General features: G+C 36.2%; 2 protein-coding genes across 2 annotated transcripts in view; one reads left to right on the top strand and one right to left on the bottom strand.

The window, feature by feature from the left end:
- LOC110442565 (myosin-I heavy chain-like) overlaps window positions 1-8905 on the top strand; it is a gene marked incomplete in the record, with an annotated part of 108068 nt that extends 99163 nt beyond the window's left edge. The window contains 6 exon segments of the mRNA XM_021486232.1: window positions 1486-1605; window positions 2033-2100; window positions 2606-2774; window positions 3390-3473; window positions 3940-4059; window positions 4442-8905. Of these exon segments, the coding sequence (XP_021341907.1) occupies window positions 1486-1605; window positions 2033-2100; window positions 2606-2774; window positions 3390-3473; window positions 3940-4059; window positions 4442-4603 (723 nt within the window).
- LOC110442567 (dehydrogenase/reductase SDR family member 7-like) lies at window positions 6909-17236 on the bottom strand. The gene is made up of 9 exons (XM_021486234.1): window positions 17132-17236; window positions 12877-13000; window positions 12213-12362; window positions 11192-11298; window positions 10584-10776; window positions 10245-10291; window positions 9962-10081; window positions 9338-9504; window positions 6909-9213 (listed from the first exon to the last, which is right to left on the bottom strand). Exons 2-9 carry the CDS (start codon window positions 12998-13000, stop codon window positions 9147-9149), a joined length of 975 nt encoding a protein of 324 aa, XP_021341909.1. The 5' UTR covers window positions 17132-17236; the 3' UTR covers window positions 6909-9146.
- Window positions 17237-17264: the final 28 nt, after the last annotated feature.

The raw sequence follows: 17264 nt of genomic DNA, 5'->3' as shown, positions 1-17264 counted from the left end.
ATGTGCCTCCTAAGTTGTACCATTTTAACCAGATAGCTTAGCAAATGTACCACCGTTGGTAATATGCACGCCCTTACACGAGTTAATCAGCGTGGACATTTCAGATATATCATTGTTTACAGTAGTGAATTAGTCAACAATTATAAAACGCGAGACTATATCAGGGGCGGGTCCAGGTGAGGGCGTAATGGGCGTACGCCCCCACCCCCCTTTTCAAAAAAAATAAAGTTTTTTTTTTTAACGTAATCTGCTAATATTGTATTGAATATGGCAATTTATCATATTCATTAATTAAAGACATACTCTGATAAAAAAAAATGTCAAACCATGACACTTCAACTATAAAATATACATGCTCCAAGTCAATTATTTTATGTTTTTTAGCAAAAAAAGGTCCAAAACTTTTTTCGCATCGCTCTGCTCGGCAACAGATTTTATTCTACATCCCCTCTTTCAAATATCCTAGAAACGCCCCTGTATATAGCTAGTAGCCTTGGATGTTGCACTGATTTGAACTTACCGTTTGTTTAGCAACTTAGTGATGCCATGAGTAACTCATTAATTAAACAACAACGATGTTATGGTGTTATTTGTTCTTTTGTACGACAAACGTACAATGCGGGCGGGACGCCAAATAAGGTAATAATGAACAAGCCCCCTGTGGATTCATACATTTGTCATCACCAGGTTGCCCCTATAATAATAACATCTGACTTCTAAAACACGCTGTTGATAGAGAATTTGAAACGAAACTTTAATTTTCTTTCCAGTACACAAAAAAAGTCTTGGGCCATACTTAAAATATGTTTTTTACTTCTTGTTAATTAAACATAAAAACAATCCTCAGAACACGGGAAATCACTTCTGAGACGTTCTAGAAAACACATTTTTTGGGGGGGGAGATCCCCCAAACCCCCCTTACGGGGAGGGGCTCTGTATCCTCCCCCTCCTCGTGCTACGCGCTCGGGCTGCTGCCTTTCGCAGCACACCGTTGACTATTGAGAAACAATTCTCGGCCCCCCCCCTTTTAGGAAATCCTGGATCCGCCCCTGNACGAAACTTTAATTTTCTTTCCAGTACACAAAAAAAGTCTTGGGCCATACTTAAAATATGTTTTTTACTTCTTGTTAATTAAACATAAAAACAATCCTCAGAACACGGGAAATCACTTCTGAGACGTTCTAGAAAACACATTTTTTGGGGGGGGAGATCCCCCAAACCCCCCTTACGGGGAGGGGCTCTGTATCCTCCCCCTCCTCGTGCTACGCGCTCGGGCTGCTGCCTTTCGCAGCACACCGTTGACTATTGAGAAACAATTCTCGGCCCCCCCCCTTTTAGGAAATCCTGGATCCGCCCCTGTAGTGTACACTGATAGAATTCGTCATCCACCCATCTACTGTATATACTGTACACTGATAGAATTCGTCATCCACCCGCCTATATAGTGTACACTGTATTGATGTAGCCATGTCGTATTACTTACAGAAACGCCTGTACATAGACCCATACATCAACCCACTGGACCCAGTCGAGTGTGACCTTGTCTTCCATCAGCTCATAGAGGACATGTTTGAACACAGGCTTCCGTTATCCTCTATAGACGCTGTAAGTACATGACTACTCCCCTCTTTGGATGTTGAAAATACTTGTATAGCTGTAGCTGGTTTTCCCATTTATCAAAATATCATGCCAAGTTAAGGGAAACTTACCAGTTCCTCATTTTGTTGAGTCATTCTATATAAAAAGGAAAGTACAAAAAGTATAGAAAAACAACACCTGGTACCTACAAAACTGTGTTACTTTTGAGATTGTCAGAAGCAAGTTTGATGGACATTTCATAGGAGGTGATGTTAGTATACCAGATCTGATAGTGGTTTCATCGGAAGTATAATTACAGTGTATCAGGAAAATGTTTCTAAATGATCCAATTTCCAAAACTTTTTTCCTAAAGAATTACATCCCCTTTCTGATCACATATTTACATGTCTGTTTGCAATGTAGTTAAATCAACATGTGTCTCAAATTATTTCAGGTCCAGTTATGTGCCTTGAAAATTCAGTCAGAAATGGATGACATGAAGTGCGCTGAAATTGACTACAGGTATACATAAGCATATATGACTAGGTTATCACCATATATAGCATGACTGTATAATGTTCTGTATTTAACCTCACACAAGTTACTGAAATCACTTTTGCCAAGTACCTCCTCTTAGTCTTCATTGTTATTGTACAGAAAAGCTCCAGTGATTCTGTTTGGAAAATTACTGTATAATTATGTAGGGAAATGAAAAAAATCACTTTACCCAAATGCTTTAGGAATATTTTGATGTGAACCGTTTACGTCACAACTTTGGTAGAAATCAAAGAAAGGCAAAACATTTTTAAAAAAATAAACTTCATTCATATAATGTGTTCAGGATAAAATCTTGTTCCTGATTAAGTTTTGCTGAAAAAAAGCTTTGATGCTACTGAACTTGCACAATTATCACACCTCAATTTTACTGAATTATGTATTGTCCAGTGAATTGCTTTGTGTAGGAAAAACTAAAAATATTTATCTGTCATATAGTCATGCCATGTAATGTTGTACCGTTAACCATCAGTTCGGTGATCCGTATCCTGCCGCGAGACATGCGTACCGAGGTGAAGGTCGAGGACATCGCAGTGGCACACAAGGCAGTGATGAACATGACACCAGGCCAAGCTATGCTCGCTTTTATTGAACTACTCAAGTCCTGGCCACTGTTTGGAGCCACCATCTTCCAAGTATTTGTAAGTATCAGACGAGGATACCATCAGGAACCTTTTCATCAAAACAGACAGAACAGTTCTCAATAAATATCAGGGACAGACCTATTAGTTTGATACATTTTAGTGGAGAGCTTTGGTGACAGCTCTACAGGCCTGTATTAATGTTCAGAGGACTGGTACTTAAATATTGTATTGACTGGTGAGACTGAAAATTATTGTAAAACAAGTAAATTTAGAGAGTAACAAAAAATTGATGATGGCTGGAGTTCTGAAGCTACCTAGTACATGTATATTGAGCAAGTGTCTAAAATACAGCAGTAATTGATTTGATGATGCTGATTGCAGGATAAATATTTGTTTAAAATAAGATTTAACCTTATCTGCTGCTTTGAAACAGTAAATACATAAAAACCTGTGTGGTTTCACTCAGTAGGATAGGACATATAAAAAAGGCACTGTAGTATAATACACTTAGGTTTACTTGTTTCTGTAGTTTATTTTATAATGCATCGTATTTCAACATAGAAATGTAACATTTTGTAGGCTAGAGTACATTGTACATTTAAAAGTGGTGAAAGGTCACATTTACACAACAGTTACTCATTATTTATTTGGTGTAATATTCTCTTGATTCAGCAAAATTACACCTCCTCCTTGCCAAAGAACATGCTGCTGGCTGTCCATCAACAGGGGATCCATATATTGGAGATCATCAGTTTTGTAAGTTGTTCATTCCACATTCTCAACGTTATAAGTTAAACATCTACCTACTACAGATCATAAATTAGGGCTATTCCACTTGTCCTAGTATTGTACATGTGATGGCATGTGTTGGTTCTGGCCACACTTGTATCCCAAAGTTGAGGGGAATCCTAAACAATGTTAAGTCAATGGTAATCTCAATTAGAAATTTTTGAAGTTGAGGAAAATTACAAGACTTGAGATTTTTGATAACAAATGTGGGGCCAGACTAGCTTCTTCAAATGTGTTTGATTTGTAAATAAACCTGTTTAATTCTATGTTGACTCTACCATTGATGATATTAAATTCTTCAAGATAGACTTTCTTACATTTGATTGTTATTGTGCTATTTCAAGTGTTGAAAGTCACAACAGGCATCGGTGATATTTGAACACCTACTTTCACTGAAAAAACAGATTGTCAGAAATATTTGTTTGGTTTACAGAAACTGATTGCATCGTACGAGTTCTCAGAAGTAGTCCATTCTAGTCCTGCAATGAAGAGTATCATGATCATTGTCGGCCACGTTGCCAAGGGCAACAAATATATGTTTAGTACCAATCAGGTAAGCCTACTGTAACGTCTTGAGAGGTGATATCAGACTTTAGATTTATTTATGTAGCTAGTATGTTATTTAAACTACACCTTTATTGCCACATTTTAACAACAAATTAATGTTTAGTACCAATCAGGTAAGCCTACTGTAACATCTTGAGAGGTGATATCAGACTTTAGATTTATTTATGTAGCTAGTATGTTATTTAAACTACACCTTTATTGCCACATTTTAACATTTGAAATGTTTTATTTTGTGACAAATACACTGGTCTTTCAATTATAGTGAAATTTCCACTCATTATTATTACTTCATTAAATGTCTAATGAAAACATCATGCAAGTCGTATGAAGATGGCAAATATTTAACTACTTCAAATTTTTTTTTGCAGGCATTTGAAATTGCACATCTTATTAAGGATTATATTGAGGAGCTACAGGCAAGATTCCTTATTTTACCTCGCCAACCAGAGAACCCATTACACGACATGAATAGGATGTCAGCCGTCTTCTTTGATGACTCACCTACACAGATCATACAAACTCTTGTATGATAGGAGCTTTTACATGGATCATACAAACATTTGTATGATACAATCTTTTACAAAGATCAAACTGACACTTGTATGATGGGATCTTTTGCACTGGACTTAAAAATTGTGTATGAAAGGACTTCCAATGTAGATCTAGCAGATACGTGTATGTCTTGGGATCGTGTGCAGGGCTCATAAAAAAATCTGTTATTTCTAAGGATCAATCTCTTTTATGATAGAAAGGGACCTGATACTACATTACAGAGATTGCTGGGTAGAATCACATGGACATGGGATCTAGCAGGAAGATGTTGACCTTGTACCGACTGTTAGGTATAGAAACAAGGTCATCAAATTCTTGTGTGCAATACAAAATGGATTTCAGATATAGTGTAATTTGTAAGATGTTGTATGACAAAAAAGAAGATGGCATAGTCTTGTATGAAAGGAAAGGAATCTTAGATCTGTGTATGACAAGATGACGAGAGTACAATCTCTGTTTCCTGTTCAGAAGGATTGTGGGTGATAAATTGTGCAATAGTTTGATCAAATGGCAGAATCTCTGTTTGTGATAGGATGACGTGATCTGGGACCAAAGGGAGACAACCATCTGCTGTTTACCCAGATTTGTGTGATAAATCAAAGACAGTATGAGGATTAAATGAGAAATATGCTGAAAGCTTCTCAAGTAAAAAGTGTGATACATGTATGTTCTGTGTATGTATCTGTAGGACACCCAGAGCTGGGCCTGTGGATGTATCTGTAGGACGCCCAGAGCTGGGCCTGTGGATGTATCTGTAGGACACCCAGAGCTGGGCCTGTGGATGTATCTGTAGGACGCCCAGAGCTGGGCCTGTGTATGTGTAATTTGTGATATATGACATACAAAGTGTCTGTGGAGCAGGGAACAACGGATATGCAATGACATTAAGTAACTCCACCCTTATGCAATATGTAAAGACACTCCCACCTAAGATAGTACTGTTTGCTTCCATATAGTGGTTGTAGTGTCTAATACTTAGCCATGGGATCGTGTAAACTATTTGTCTGATGGATTGAGCTTCTGGTTAGGTATTGTAGTGTAACAGAATAACTATCGTCGTACTAGTATCAAAATATTCAGTGTTGCCAAATTAATCTCAATTAGTGCAATCATATTTTAGATCATGTATCACTGTAATCTTAAGGCGTAATATCAAAGTGTCAATTAAATCTTACCATGTTATTCTTCCATTCAATGCTCAATTTGAATTTGCCAATATACAACCACAATCAAATTACAAATGTATTCATGTAATAAGATATTCTTAATTTCATTTACAAATTATTTAAACTCTAAGATAAAAAGAAAATCAATTGTATCATGTATTTGATCTATTTTGTGACTAGCTGTATCTATTTTTAGACTTAAACTACATTGTATATGGGAAAAAATGGCAAAATGAAAATTTAAATCAGTGAAACATCAATATGGCGACATTTACAATCAAAATTTGGCACAACTTTGTATATTTTTTATGTTAATTATGGAATTGTTCATCCCCAAAAACAATGTGATCAATTGAAGAGTAAAAATTGAAACATGTTAACCAGTATCCTTACTGTGCTAGAAATGTGTCTCAAATGTGTCTCAAGTTTCAAAATCTGTATGGACATAGCGTTCTTTTTAGCATGAACCCAAGGAATACACTGTTTTATTGGTGCCACATGGTTCTCTTGAACTACAGCGCTCAGTTTGATTTTGATAATGTTGCTGTAGGCAACAGCCATCCAAGTTTGTTGATTTCCTATGATACTTTGTGAACCAGAAAGCTGGATTTATAGGCCTCAGCAGGACTGACTGAGACAGGGTATTGCGCCAGACCATTTGTTGCATACTCACCTAGTCATTGACAGTTTGTTTTAATAACCGTATTTATTTGGTTAACAAATAAACCAGCAATATAATGTGTATTTTAGATGAGTAACTTTTCAGGCAGACCTTATTTTTCAAAGTGACCCTTTTTTCTGTACTTGAATTTGTCAAAATCAATATTGTGTGAAAGATCATTTATCTACATTATCCAAATTATGGTTCAGTTTAGAGGGGTTCATTCACTAGTCAACAGTTACTCAAGATCAAAAACATTCAATGAGCAGTTTATTTTATCATTTTGTTAAGTAACCCAATTTTGTTCCCTTATGTACTGTATACCGGGAAATTTTCACCCACTCTCCTTCAGCCTGTAAAGTCCACTCTTCCTTAGCCTGTAAAGTCCACTCTCCCTTAGCCTTTAAAGTCCACTCTCCCTTAGTCGGTAAAGTCCACTCTCCCTTAGCCTGTAAAGTCCACTCTCCCTTAGCCTGTAAAGCCCACTCTACCTTAGCATGTAAAGTCCACTCTCCCTTAGCCTGTAAAGTCCACTCTCCCTTAGCCTGTAAAGTCCACTCTTCCTTAGCCTGTAAAGCCCACTCTCCCTTAGCCTGTTAAGCCCACTCTCCCTTAGCCTGTTAAGCCCACTCTCCTTTAGCCTGTAAAGTCCACCCTCCCATAGCCTGTAAAGTCCACTCTCCCTTAGCCTGTAAAGTCCACATTTGACCAATTTAACTTCACCCTTCACATTTGATTACTATTAACATAGTGTTGTTTTTGTCCTCAGTACACACGGGGGGAAGCGAAAGTTAAACAGCAGTGAACATTTCCCATTATATAGTATGTAGTCACAGTACATTTTGTAAGGTATCTGTCTCACTTATCCTTTTATGTTTTAAATTTTTATATTGACAAATATTTTACTTTGATAATTTCACTCAGTATTGTTGACACATTATCAATAGATTTATGCCCGTACAAATCTGTTCACATGGACTTCGTATATGGGTACATATTGGCTGTAATTCAATACCACAGTATGTTGGGTAAATCGTCTGTATTGGTGACTTTTCATCAGTGTTCCATCGCCCGAGTGACATTACACCCCAGTGTAACTGTAATGAACTCGGCACTGTCCTTAATTCTTGTCGCCCAGATCTGGTTATCTGGTTCTAATACTGTGAAGTTTGGTGTTAAGTGGGAGTATTTGTAGTATGTGAGTGGTTGAAAGGTGGACCTATATATATTATGTAGCTACTCTATTTGAAAGTTCCATTTTATGAGTGGCTTTAAAGAATCTCTCAGTGGATGGCTTTTAAAGATCTTATGTATTGGTAAGATGTTTCAAGAGTCATGAGTGACTGAAATACACTGGAGGTGTTGACTTGTGAATGAATACCATGAAAATATAGCTACAACACATTATGCATAATTTGAGACCAAAGCTGGCTTTTGTTCTTTCTTATTATGAAAAGTATTAATTTTAATATGCTGTAACAGAGATCAAAGGACATAATTATAAATACAATGTCACCAAGCGACATTTCCCTGAAATAAATTACATTTCTACATTTTCATTGAATTTATTTGTTCTTAGATATTGACTGATTGGTCAATTTTATGACAAGCAGATTTTTTTTAAGATGTTTACATATAAGTACCATTACGTTTTCTTTAAAAATGTGCAATAACATGACTCCTACTTTTCTGTAGTGTATGGTTACAAGGTGTAGATGTGATTGATGTCATAAGTATCACTCTTTATTGTACCTAATAATATATGCTACATTAGTTATGCTTATGATTTGTAGTGAGAGTTATCTCCCCTTACATTTACCAAGCATTATGTACATGTACAGTGTGATATTTCAGAATTTGTTACCAAACACGTATAATTGACCAATCTCAAATAATCATTCATGAAAGAGGTTTTTTTCTTTTTGACAGGAGATCTGATGTAGGAACAAATATCCTTAACTGAATGATTGAGTGCAACAGACTTTAGTTACAAGTTACTGAAGTAAGATAGTAAGGTTTTAAAAGAGAGATGTGTAGAATTCACTGGTGTTTAAAGAGAGGTGTGTTATTTGACCAAGGTGTGACCGAGGTGTCACACAAGCTGAGCTATATTTATATAACTGTTTTATATATATATATATCGTTTACATAACTTATGCATTTGATGAGAGGCGGATGTTGAGAGAATCTGTTTACATAACTTATGCATTAGGTGAGAGGCTGATATTGAATCTGTTTGCATAACTTGTAGTTGATGAGAGAGGGATGTTGAAACTGTTTTGTATAATAGAGGTAACCTCTGTAAATAAAGATCTATTATTATTACTATTTGTTGTAGTGCCAAATATCATGGAGAAAATGACATTCATTCACTAACCGTATAGTTGCCTTATTTAATGGATGTTTAGAAAGTGGACATTGCTTTGAGATATAAAATATATGTAACCAAATAATATCAGGTGTTCTGTTTCTTCCTTGCACACTTATTATTACATCGAGTAAACAGAGAGAGATTTGTTATGGACTTTATTAACAAAAATTATCATCTGATAAAAAAAATGTCAACAACCTAGCTTTATAACAAATAACTTGATTGTGTGTCTAACACCACTTGAACAATTATATAATATACAATCATTGTCATTGTACCATTTGATCATCCACATCCATCAGATTGACTGTGTCCAACACAAACTAATGGAGGTCCGTGTTTCCTTCCAATATCTTCTTGAATCTGTTCTGTCCAAGACGTTTGGCTAACCTGCAAATAGTTAACAAAGCAATGAAAAGGTATGTTTTTCACCATTATTTGATTTCTTAATCTCCTCAACATCAAAAAGTTTCATCTAAACATGATATTGATTTCATAATCTCCAAATCCATACCAGTGAAATATGCCAGGCAGATATTGGCTCATGTAAAGGAAAGATAACTCCGGGTTTGCTGTTAGCCACACTTCATCCATGTTGTTAGCCATGGCTACGGCCATAAGATGAGCACAGCGGGCTGCTGTCATCCTGTTCTCATCGGATTTCATTTCCAGACCTAATTTCTGAAATAAAGATAATAAAAAAACTGAAAATAACAAAGCAAACAAAAAATCAATATATCCCTTAAAATAAACACGACATTAGGAATGGAGGTAGACTACATCCTGTATCATCATCAAGTATTAATTGATCATGCTCAGTTTTTTATACAACCACTTTAGACCAAAAAACTGTCAAGATATTTACCATGTGATAGTTTGATGTTTCTTCCTAACTTGATACAAAGCTTTACTCGTTGCATGCATTTCAATTTTGCAAAGATTTGAAAAGGTTCCAGAAAAAATTAGTCACTGCAATGATGCTTCAGTATTTGAAAACAAGTTGAAATGCTTAATTCCATGACTATCACTGATTCGAAAAAATGTTCAAAAAATATTTGTGAATAAAAATTAGTAAATATGACCTGTCGGACAGGCTGTCTCCAGTGAAAATTATTACCTACAGCCTGTTAAAACATACTTTGTCGGGATCCTCAGTGAAGGCGTGCATCAGAGCTTCCGAGAACACTGGGCCAGGACAGACCATGGTTACTTGTATATTATACATAACGGACTCTACACGCAGACAGTCAAACCAACCCTGTCAAGGAAAGACAACAGATGAATGTTTTATTACTAGTTAGTTACTTGTAGTACAGCAAAGGAAAGACAGAATATGAATGTTGTATCACTTTCTATTACATGTTATATATTAATGTAAATATATATTATTTAGCAAGTGAATGGATTGATGTAGAACTTACATGTAGGGCGTGTTTACTGGCACAATACGAGCCGAGGCCTGGCGCACCTGACAAGTTAATAAAGTCATACAAGGCACAGATTAATCTCGGTAGAAATACTACAATCTGAAATAACAGTGTTTGATAATAACACAAAATTTATCATTCTGTTAACATTTTAGTAACATCACTTTCCATTAGAAACTTTTGTTTGAAAAAGAAAAGATTAGGAGTTTTATGCTGTATTTTGTAGGAAATTCTTTGTGTATTCACATTTAAAATCTCTTTGAGAATGCTATGGGATCAAAATGTTTCACATACTGCACATGTAACAATAATCTTCTGTCTCTAGATACTTACCAATTTTGCCTGCAAGACTGCTAGTGACCACCACCTGGCCAGAATTCTGTTGAATGAAAACAGGGAGGACAGCCTTGGTCAGTGATATTGGACCCAAGGTGTTTACTGCAAGCATCTGCTGGTCAACCTCAAAACTTGTTCTGCTGATCAAGGCCCTCTGTGACCGACCTGCATTGTTCACCAGACAGTCAATCTGTGTGGGCATAGACAGAGACCAAGTAATACATTAGTTCTACCTTTATAACACTGAAGCAAAAATATTACATACACATGTATGTGACTAGACTTGGGAGTCTTTGCAAGGTTTAATTTTGATATGTGGAACTGAATTTGAATTGCAACTGAAAAAACTTCATATTGAATGATACAAAGAAGTTCAGTCAATATAGACATCTTAATGTGACAAACAACATTTACAGGTACATGTATATAAAACTGTTAATGTACAGGTAAATGTTGACCTGTTTTATTTTACAGGTACCAGGTAAATATATCTGTTAATTTAGAGGTAAATATAAGCTTGTTCATAGCAAAGCGACATTTGGAAATCAAAACAGGGGAAGGAATTAAAACTGAACTTATTATGTGGTAGTATTTATGAAGTGTACCTTTTTGAAGTACTTGAGCACAGTTTCCACCAAACCTTTGTGTGAGTCATAGGCCAGTAAGTCCAGGGGAAGCACCAGGTAATCACCCGGCGCACCATAGCCTCGCTCTGGAAACATTAAAACATTGCCATAAACCCGGGGCACCATAGCCTCGCACTGGAAACATCAAAACATTGCCATAAACTTCTGTAGTTTATAGTAATCACCAGGGGCACCATAGCCTCGCGTTTTAAATAGATACTTACCAATTTTGCCTGCAAGACTGCTAGCCTCGCACTGGAAACATCAAAACATTGCCATAAACTTCTGTAGTTTATAGTAATCACCCGGGCCACCATAGCCTTGCTCTGGAAACATTAAAACATTGCCATAAACTTCTGTAGTTCATATTAATCACCCAGGGCACCATAGCTAGCTCTGGAAACATTAAAACATTGCCATAAACTTCTGTAGTTCATAGTAATCACCCAGGGCACCATAGCCTCGCTCTGGAAACATTAAAACATTGCCATAAACTTCTGTAGTTTATAGTAATCACCCGGGGCCCCATAGCCTTGCTCTGGAAACATTAAAACATTGCCATAAACCTGGGGACACCATAGCCTCATTCTGGAAACATTAAAACATTGCCATAAACTTCTGTAGTTTATAGTAATCACCCGGGGCACCATAGCCTCGCTCTGGAAACATTAAAATGTTGCCATAAACTTCTGTAGTTTCTGTTTAGATATATGAATTGTTCTAAAAACTGTGTGTTCGTTCAAATTAAGTACAGTAGGTAGCAACATGCTAATGTCAACAATGAAACCAACTTTTTTAAAGCACTCTGCTACGAACTGTATATGATAAAGTGGTGTCTTTTGAAACACAGGAGTTCTATGAAGAACACTTGTACATCAGTAAATTAAATATACCACTGACATCAACTATTAAATGTAAACAAAATGGTTGTTATCAGTTAATCACTACATACATTTGGAAAGGAAATAACTTTTTCAACTGTGATAGAAGAGTTCAGGACCTACACATTGCTGTTTAAGTGTTTGAAGTTTGTCCTCCCGCCGAGCTGACAACACCAGACGACACCCTGCTGACGCCAGTTTCAGGGTCACAGCCTCTCCTATACCACTTGATGCTCCAGTCACCCACACAACCTTTCCCTTCAGACATCCTGAAACGATTCATACTCTCAAGTGCCACTATATAAAACTGCATGTTCATCCAATTCTTTCTGTTGAAGTAAATTGTTAAACATAAATATGGATATTACAAACAAAGAATGATCTTGACACACTTGATGTGGGCAGACCTTTAATTTGCTGTTACAATTTTGAGGTCAAAACTGAATTGTTCACATTTTACAACACTAAATCTGTAGCAATTTAAAATGAATATATCGGTCCATTAATTCATTTGTTATTTTTCATGCAAGATACAATGTACACCTAATAGTAATTTTGGTATGTTGATGTATTATAATACAATATATAAATCATTTTGTATTTAATACAATCCTTCTGCAAGCTGTTGACTTGTCTGCTTAAGACACCTTACAATCAATGTTTTATGTTTATTTCATCCGACATATCAGTATGTATCTTCTTATGATTAAACGATTTTTTTATTCTAGGACAGCATTTAAGTTACTAATTATGACTTAAATGTGTTATAAAATTTAAAGTTACCTGGAGCTTTACCGATGTGTTGCATCCATGTCAGAGCGAGGTCACAGTCAGTCTGCAATAGTGTGAACATTTGCAGGACCAGAAAAAGTATTACACAGCCCACCAGGACATATAGCCAGTCCATCTGGAACATTATACCAGACATACAGCTACATGTAGTCCAGCTGTTGTTTTTATAAGAACAAACAACCAGTCCATCTGTTATATTATGCCAAGACATACATGAACAGCTAGTCCATCTGTTATATTATGCCAAGACATACATGTACAGCCAGTCCATGTTATATTATGCCAAGACATACATGAACAGCCAGTCCATCTGTTATATTATGCCAAGACATACATGTACAGTCAGTCATTCTGTTATATTATGCCAAGACATGCATGTACAGCCAGTCCATCTGTTATATTATGCCAAGACATACATGTACAGCCAGTCTATCTGTTATATTATGCAAAGACATACATGTACAGCCAGTCCATCTGTTATATTATATGCCAAGACATACATGTACAGCCATTCCATCTGTTATATTATACCAAGACATACATGTACAGCCAGTCCATGTTATATTATGCCAAGACATACATGTACAGCCAGTCTATCTGTTATATTATGCCAAGACATACATGTACAGTCAGTCCATCTGTAATATTTTATACCAAGACATACATGTTGTCAGTTTTTCTGTTATATATTATACCAGGACATATATGTACAGCTAATTCAACCTGTAATATTATACTAAGATATACATGTACAGTCAGTCCATCTGTTATATTATACCAGGACAGTTAAATATATATGCAACATTTGAATTATAGTGCCCTATCTAGCTAGAAATATAAGCCACTTTCAAGTGTTTTATAATACATATGCAATTTATATCATCAAGACAATTAACATATACATTAAATAATACATTAATCAATACAATTTTGAATAATTTACAGGAGCTGTCTTATCAGGCGCTAACTTCTAGTCCTATGCCACCTGGCTAATATCTCCCTACATGTGTGTATGCCTGCGGGTGTGATATGGAGATGTATCATGTTCTGTTTGTAGTGGCACCATACTTCCAACAGCATCTTTTATAGTGTCATCTCACTTGAATGCTACAGCACAGATACCGCAACACCCACCCCAGACCATTTTGTATTCCAGTTGTTGGAGTTGTGTGGGTAGAAGAAAAACACTTTTTCTGAATATTCCATGTATACAACGACTTTGGGGATCCAACCCTGGACGCCTGTGTGCCCGAGTGTTTAGCCATGGCCAATCCGCCTATTATATCATACCGGGATATACATGTACAGCCAGCCCATCTATTATATTGTTACATGCAGTGGTAACGGTTCTTACCACGGGTACCTGAGAATTTGTTACAGCTTTATTTGGACCTAAACCACAGGGGCTTGTAGAGACTTATATGATAGCTAGAAATACCTATAAGGTGACAGTACCCAAATCGGATCACCAAACCATCATTTTATTAAATCATTGAAAAAAATCTGAACAGGAATTATATTCATTTATGGTTGTATCAAAGGAAGAATATCGATGGGTGTTCTTACAAACGAAATTAGCACCCGGGGCTCACTTGTGATATTTATAGAACGCTCTGAAGTCACCAATCAGCGTCTCCAGTTTATGCGAATGTCAGGACCCAAATTGGATCAAGGCTTGAATTTTGCAGTATCTTATGCTTCAAATGAATAATTTTTGGCAGCATATTAGCATTTTATGATGACCTTAAGAATTTATATGACAAAGTCAACAAGTATTTCTATAGTGTGAATTTATTCCTATAGTCCAAAACAGAATGCATAGTTGTCACACGCGCCATCTTTTTTAAACGTGATCAAAACACTGACATTGGAGTTTGAATTACGTTTTCTTGTGCTATTTGAACTTAAAAACTAATCATCTGTAGACAAAAAATGGTTCATGGATATCTATTCTAAGACTACATCACCATAGTGAGCTTATGCCGTGGCCCAGCATCCATTGTCAGTCGTTCGTTGTCCTTCGTCAACTTTTTCTTTAAAACCTAACTCCTCCTAAATGAGGTTTTCCACCAAATTTGGACTGAAGCATCAATAGGGACGGGCAATCATTTCTTAAATAAATGAGGTTGGTTCGACCCCTTAGGTCAGGGCCATGAAGGGGAACTTAGCTAAATTTGCTTTAAAACGCATCTCTTCCTAAACACCAGAGAGGATTTCAACCAAATTTAGTCTAAAGCATCACTAGTGGAAGGCAATCATTTCTTATATATATGAGTTTGGTTCGACCCCTGAGGCCAGGGGGGCGGGGCCTTGAATGGGAACTTAGCTAAATTTGCTTTAAAATGCATCTCCTGCTAAACGCCAGAGAGGATTTCAACCAAATTCAGTCTGAAGCATCAGTAAGGGATTGCAATCATTTCTTAAATAAATGAGGTTGGTTCGACCCCTGAGGCCAGGGGGGGAGGGCCCTGAATGGATACTTAGCTAAAATCTTGCTTTAAAACGCATCTCCTCCTAAACGATTTTAACCAAATTTGCTCTGAAACTTCATTGGGGGTGGGCAATCATTTCCTAAATAAATGAGGCTGGTTCGACCCCTGGGGATAGAAAGGCCGGGCCCTACAAAGAGGAAAATTATCTAATATTTTGCTTTAAGACGATAATACCCCCTAATTGCCAGAGAGGATTGTACAATATTTGGTCAAAAACATTATTGAGGAAGAACAAACATTTCTTAATTGAATGAGGTTGATTTGACCCCTGCGGTCCTAAGAAATGGTACAGCTAGATTATCATATTCTAAGGTGTAGTTTTCATAAATCGTTAAAAATTGGTTTCTAGGTTTATAAAAGCTTATAGTTGAATGAAAATTAAAGTATTGTCTAATTACACCCTGTAATATAACATATTACTTATTCCAAAATCTGTTAACATGCCAACTCAATGGAGGCCCCTGATTAGTTGGAAGTCAGATATTGTGGTCCCATGATACGTTAATATAATAATTAATATTGAAGAATATCAACTAAACTTATTGATGACTTTCGATCTACATTGGTGTTACTGTTAGGTATATTTCATGTAGAGTATGTGAGAGCGGAGTCAGCTTTTCACAGCTGCCGTTTGTCACACTCGCTTAAAAACAAGACAAACACTTTTTTTATGAAATTGATTTTAATGATATGGAAGACTAAGAAGACTTAATTTGTGACTTAAAACTACTAAAATTAAAAGACAAAAAAATGCAATACCAAACAATGTTTCGCCCCAGATATTTTTGTTTTAGGGCGAAAAAACTAGTGCAAAACAACCCAGAACCGGTTAGAACATAGATCTTGTCTGGTTTTGAGGAAATTTCATATAAAACGCTAATATCTCCTAATTGCCTGAGTGGATTGATTGTACAAAATTTGGTCAAAAACATTATTGAGAAAGAACAGACATTTCTTTTTTGAATGAGGTCGATTTGACCCCTGCGGTCCTAAGAAATTGTACAGCTAGATTATCATATTCTATGGTGTAGTTCTTAAATTGTTAAAAATTGGTTTCTAGGTCTATAAAAGCTTATAGTTGAATGAAAATTAAAGCATTGTCCAATTACACCCTGTAATATGACATATTACTTATTTCAAAATCTGTTAACATGGCATCTCAATGGAGGCCTCTGATTAGTTGAAAGTCAGATATTGTGGTCCCAGTTGGGTTAGAACATATAGATCTTGTCTGGTTTTGAGGAAATTTCATATAAAGATGTACTAATGCATTCAGTTGTAATGACTTAAATATAAAACCACGTGAGCAATACAGGTCCAATTGACCTCTTGTTATGACTGATATTTGTTGACATATTTATTTATTTATAAGTATTTTTGCAAAAAGTGATCCGATTTGGGTACTGCCTTCTTATAGTGTTTATTTATAGGTATTTTCTAGCTAATTTTATCATATAAGTTTATACAAGCCCCTGTGCCTAAACTAATGAGTAATTTTACACGTTTGGGGGTATATTCATCATTGAGGGTGGCATTTTTACCGAAAAATGATCTAACCCCCCCGTGTGAAATTACTCTAAACACCGTAGTTTAGGTCCAATATACATAATATGTACATGTAGCTGTAACATATTCTCAGGTCCCTGTGGTTTACCCGGCAAACTTTACTTGTTTTACTTTACCTATGGTCCCCTAAAAATGCATCATGTTAGCTTTTCGGATATATTCTACTTTACATAAAGCATAATACTCACTAGGCCTATTTATCAGACTGGATCACTTAGGAACAGCTACGAACACTTGACCGCCGACTCGTTCAAAGTTCGATTGTATGTTGTGATTGCGCAATACCGGAAACAAGGGGAGATAATTAAGAATAATATTTAA

The sequence above is a fragment of the Mizuhopecten yessoensis genome, unplaced genomic scaffold (genome assembly GCF_002113885.1).
Source record: "Mizuhopecten yessoensis strain PY_sf001 unplaced genomic scaffold, ASM211388v2 scaffold716279, whole genome shotgun sequence".
NCBI classification, from domain to species: Eukaryota; Metazoa; Mollusca; class Bivalvia; order Pectinida; family Pectinidae; genus Mizuhopecten; species Mizuhopecten yessoensis.
The sequence above is the reverse complement of the archived record's forward strand: the minus strand, read 5'-3'. Positions and strand labels throughout refer to the sequence as shown.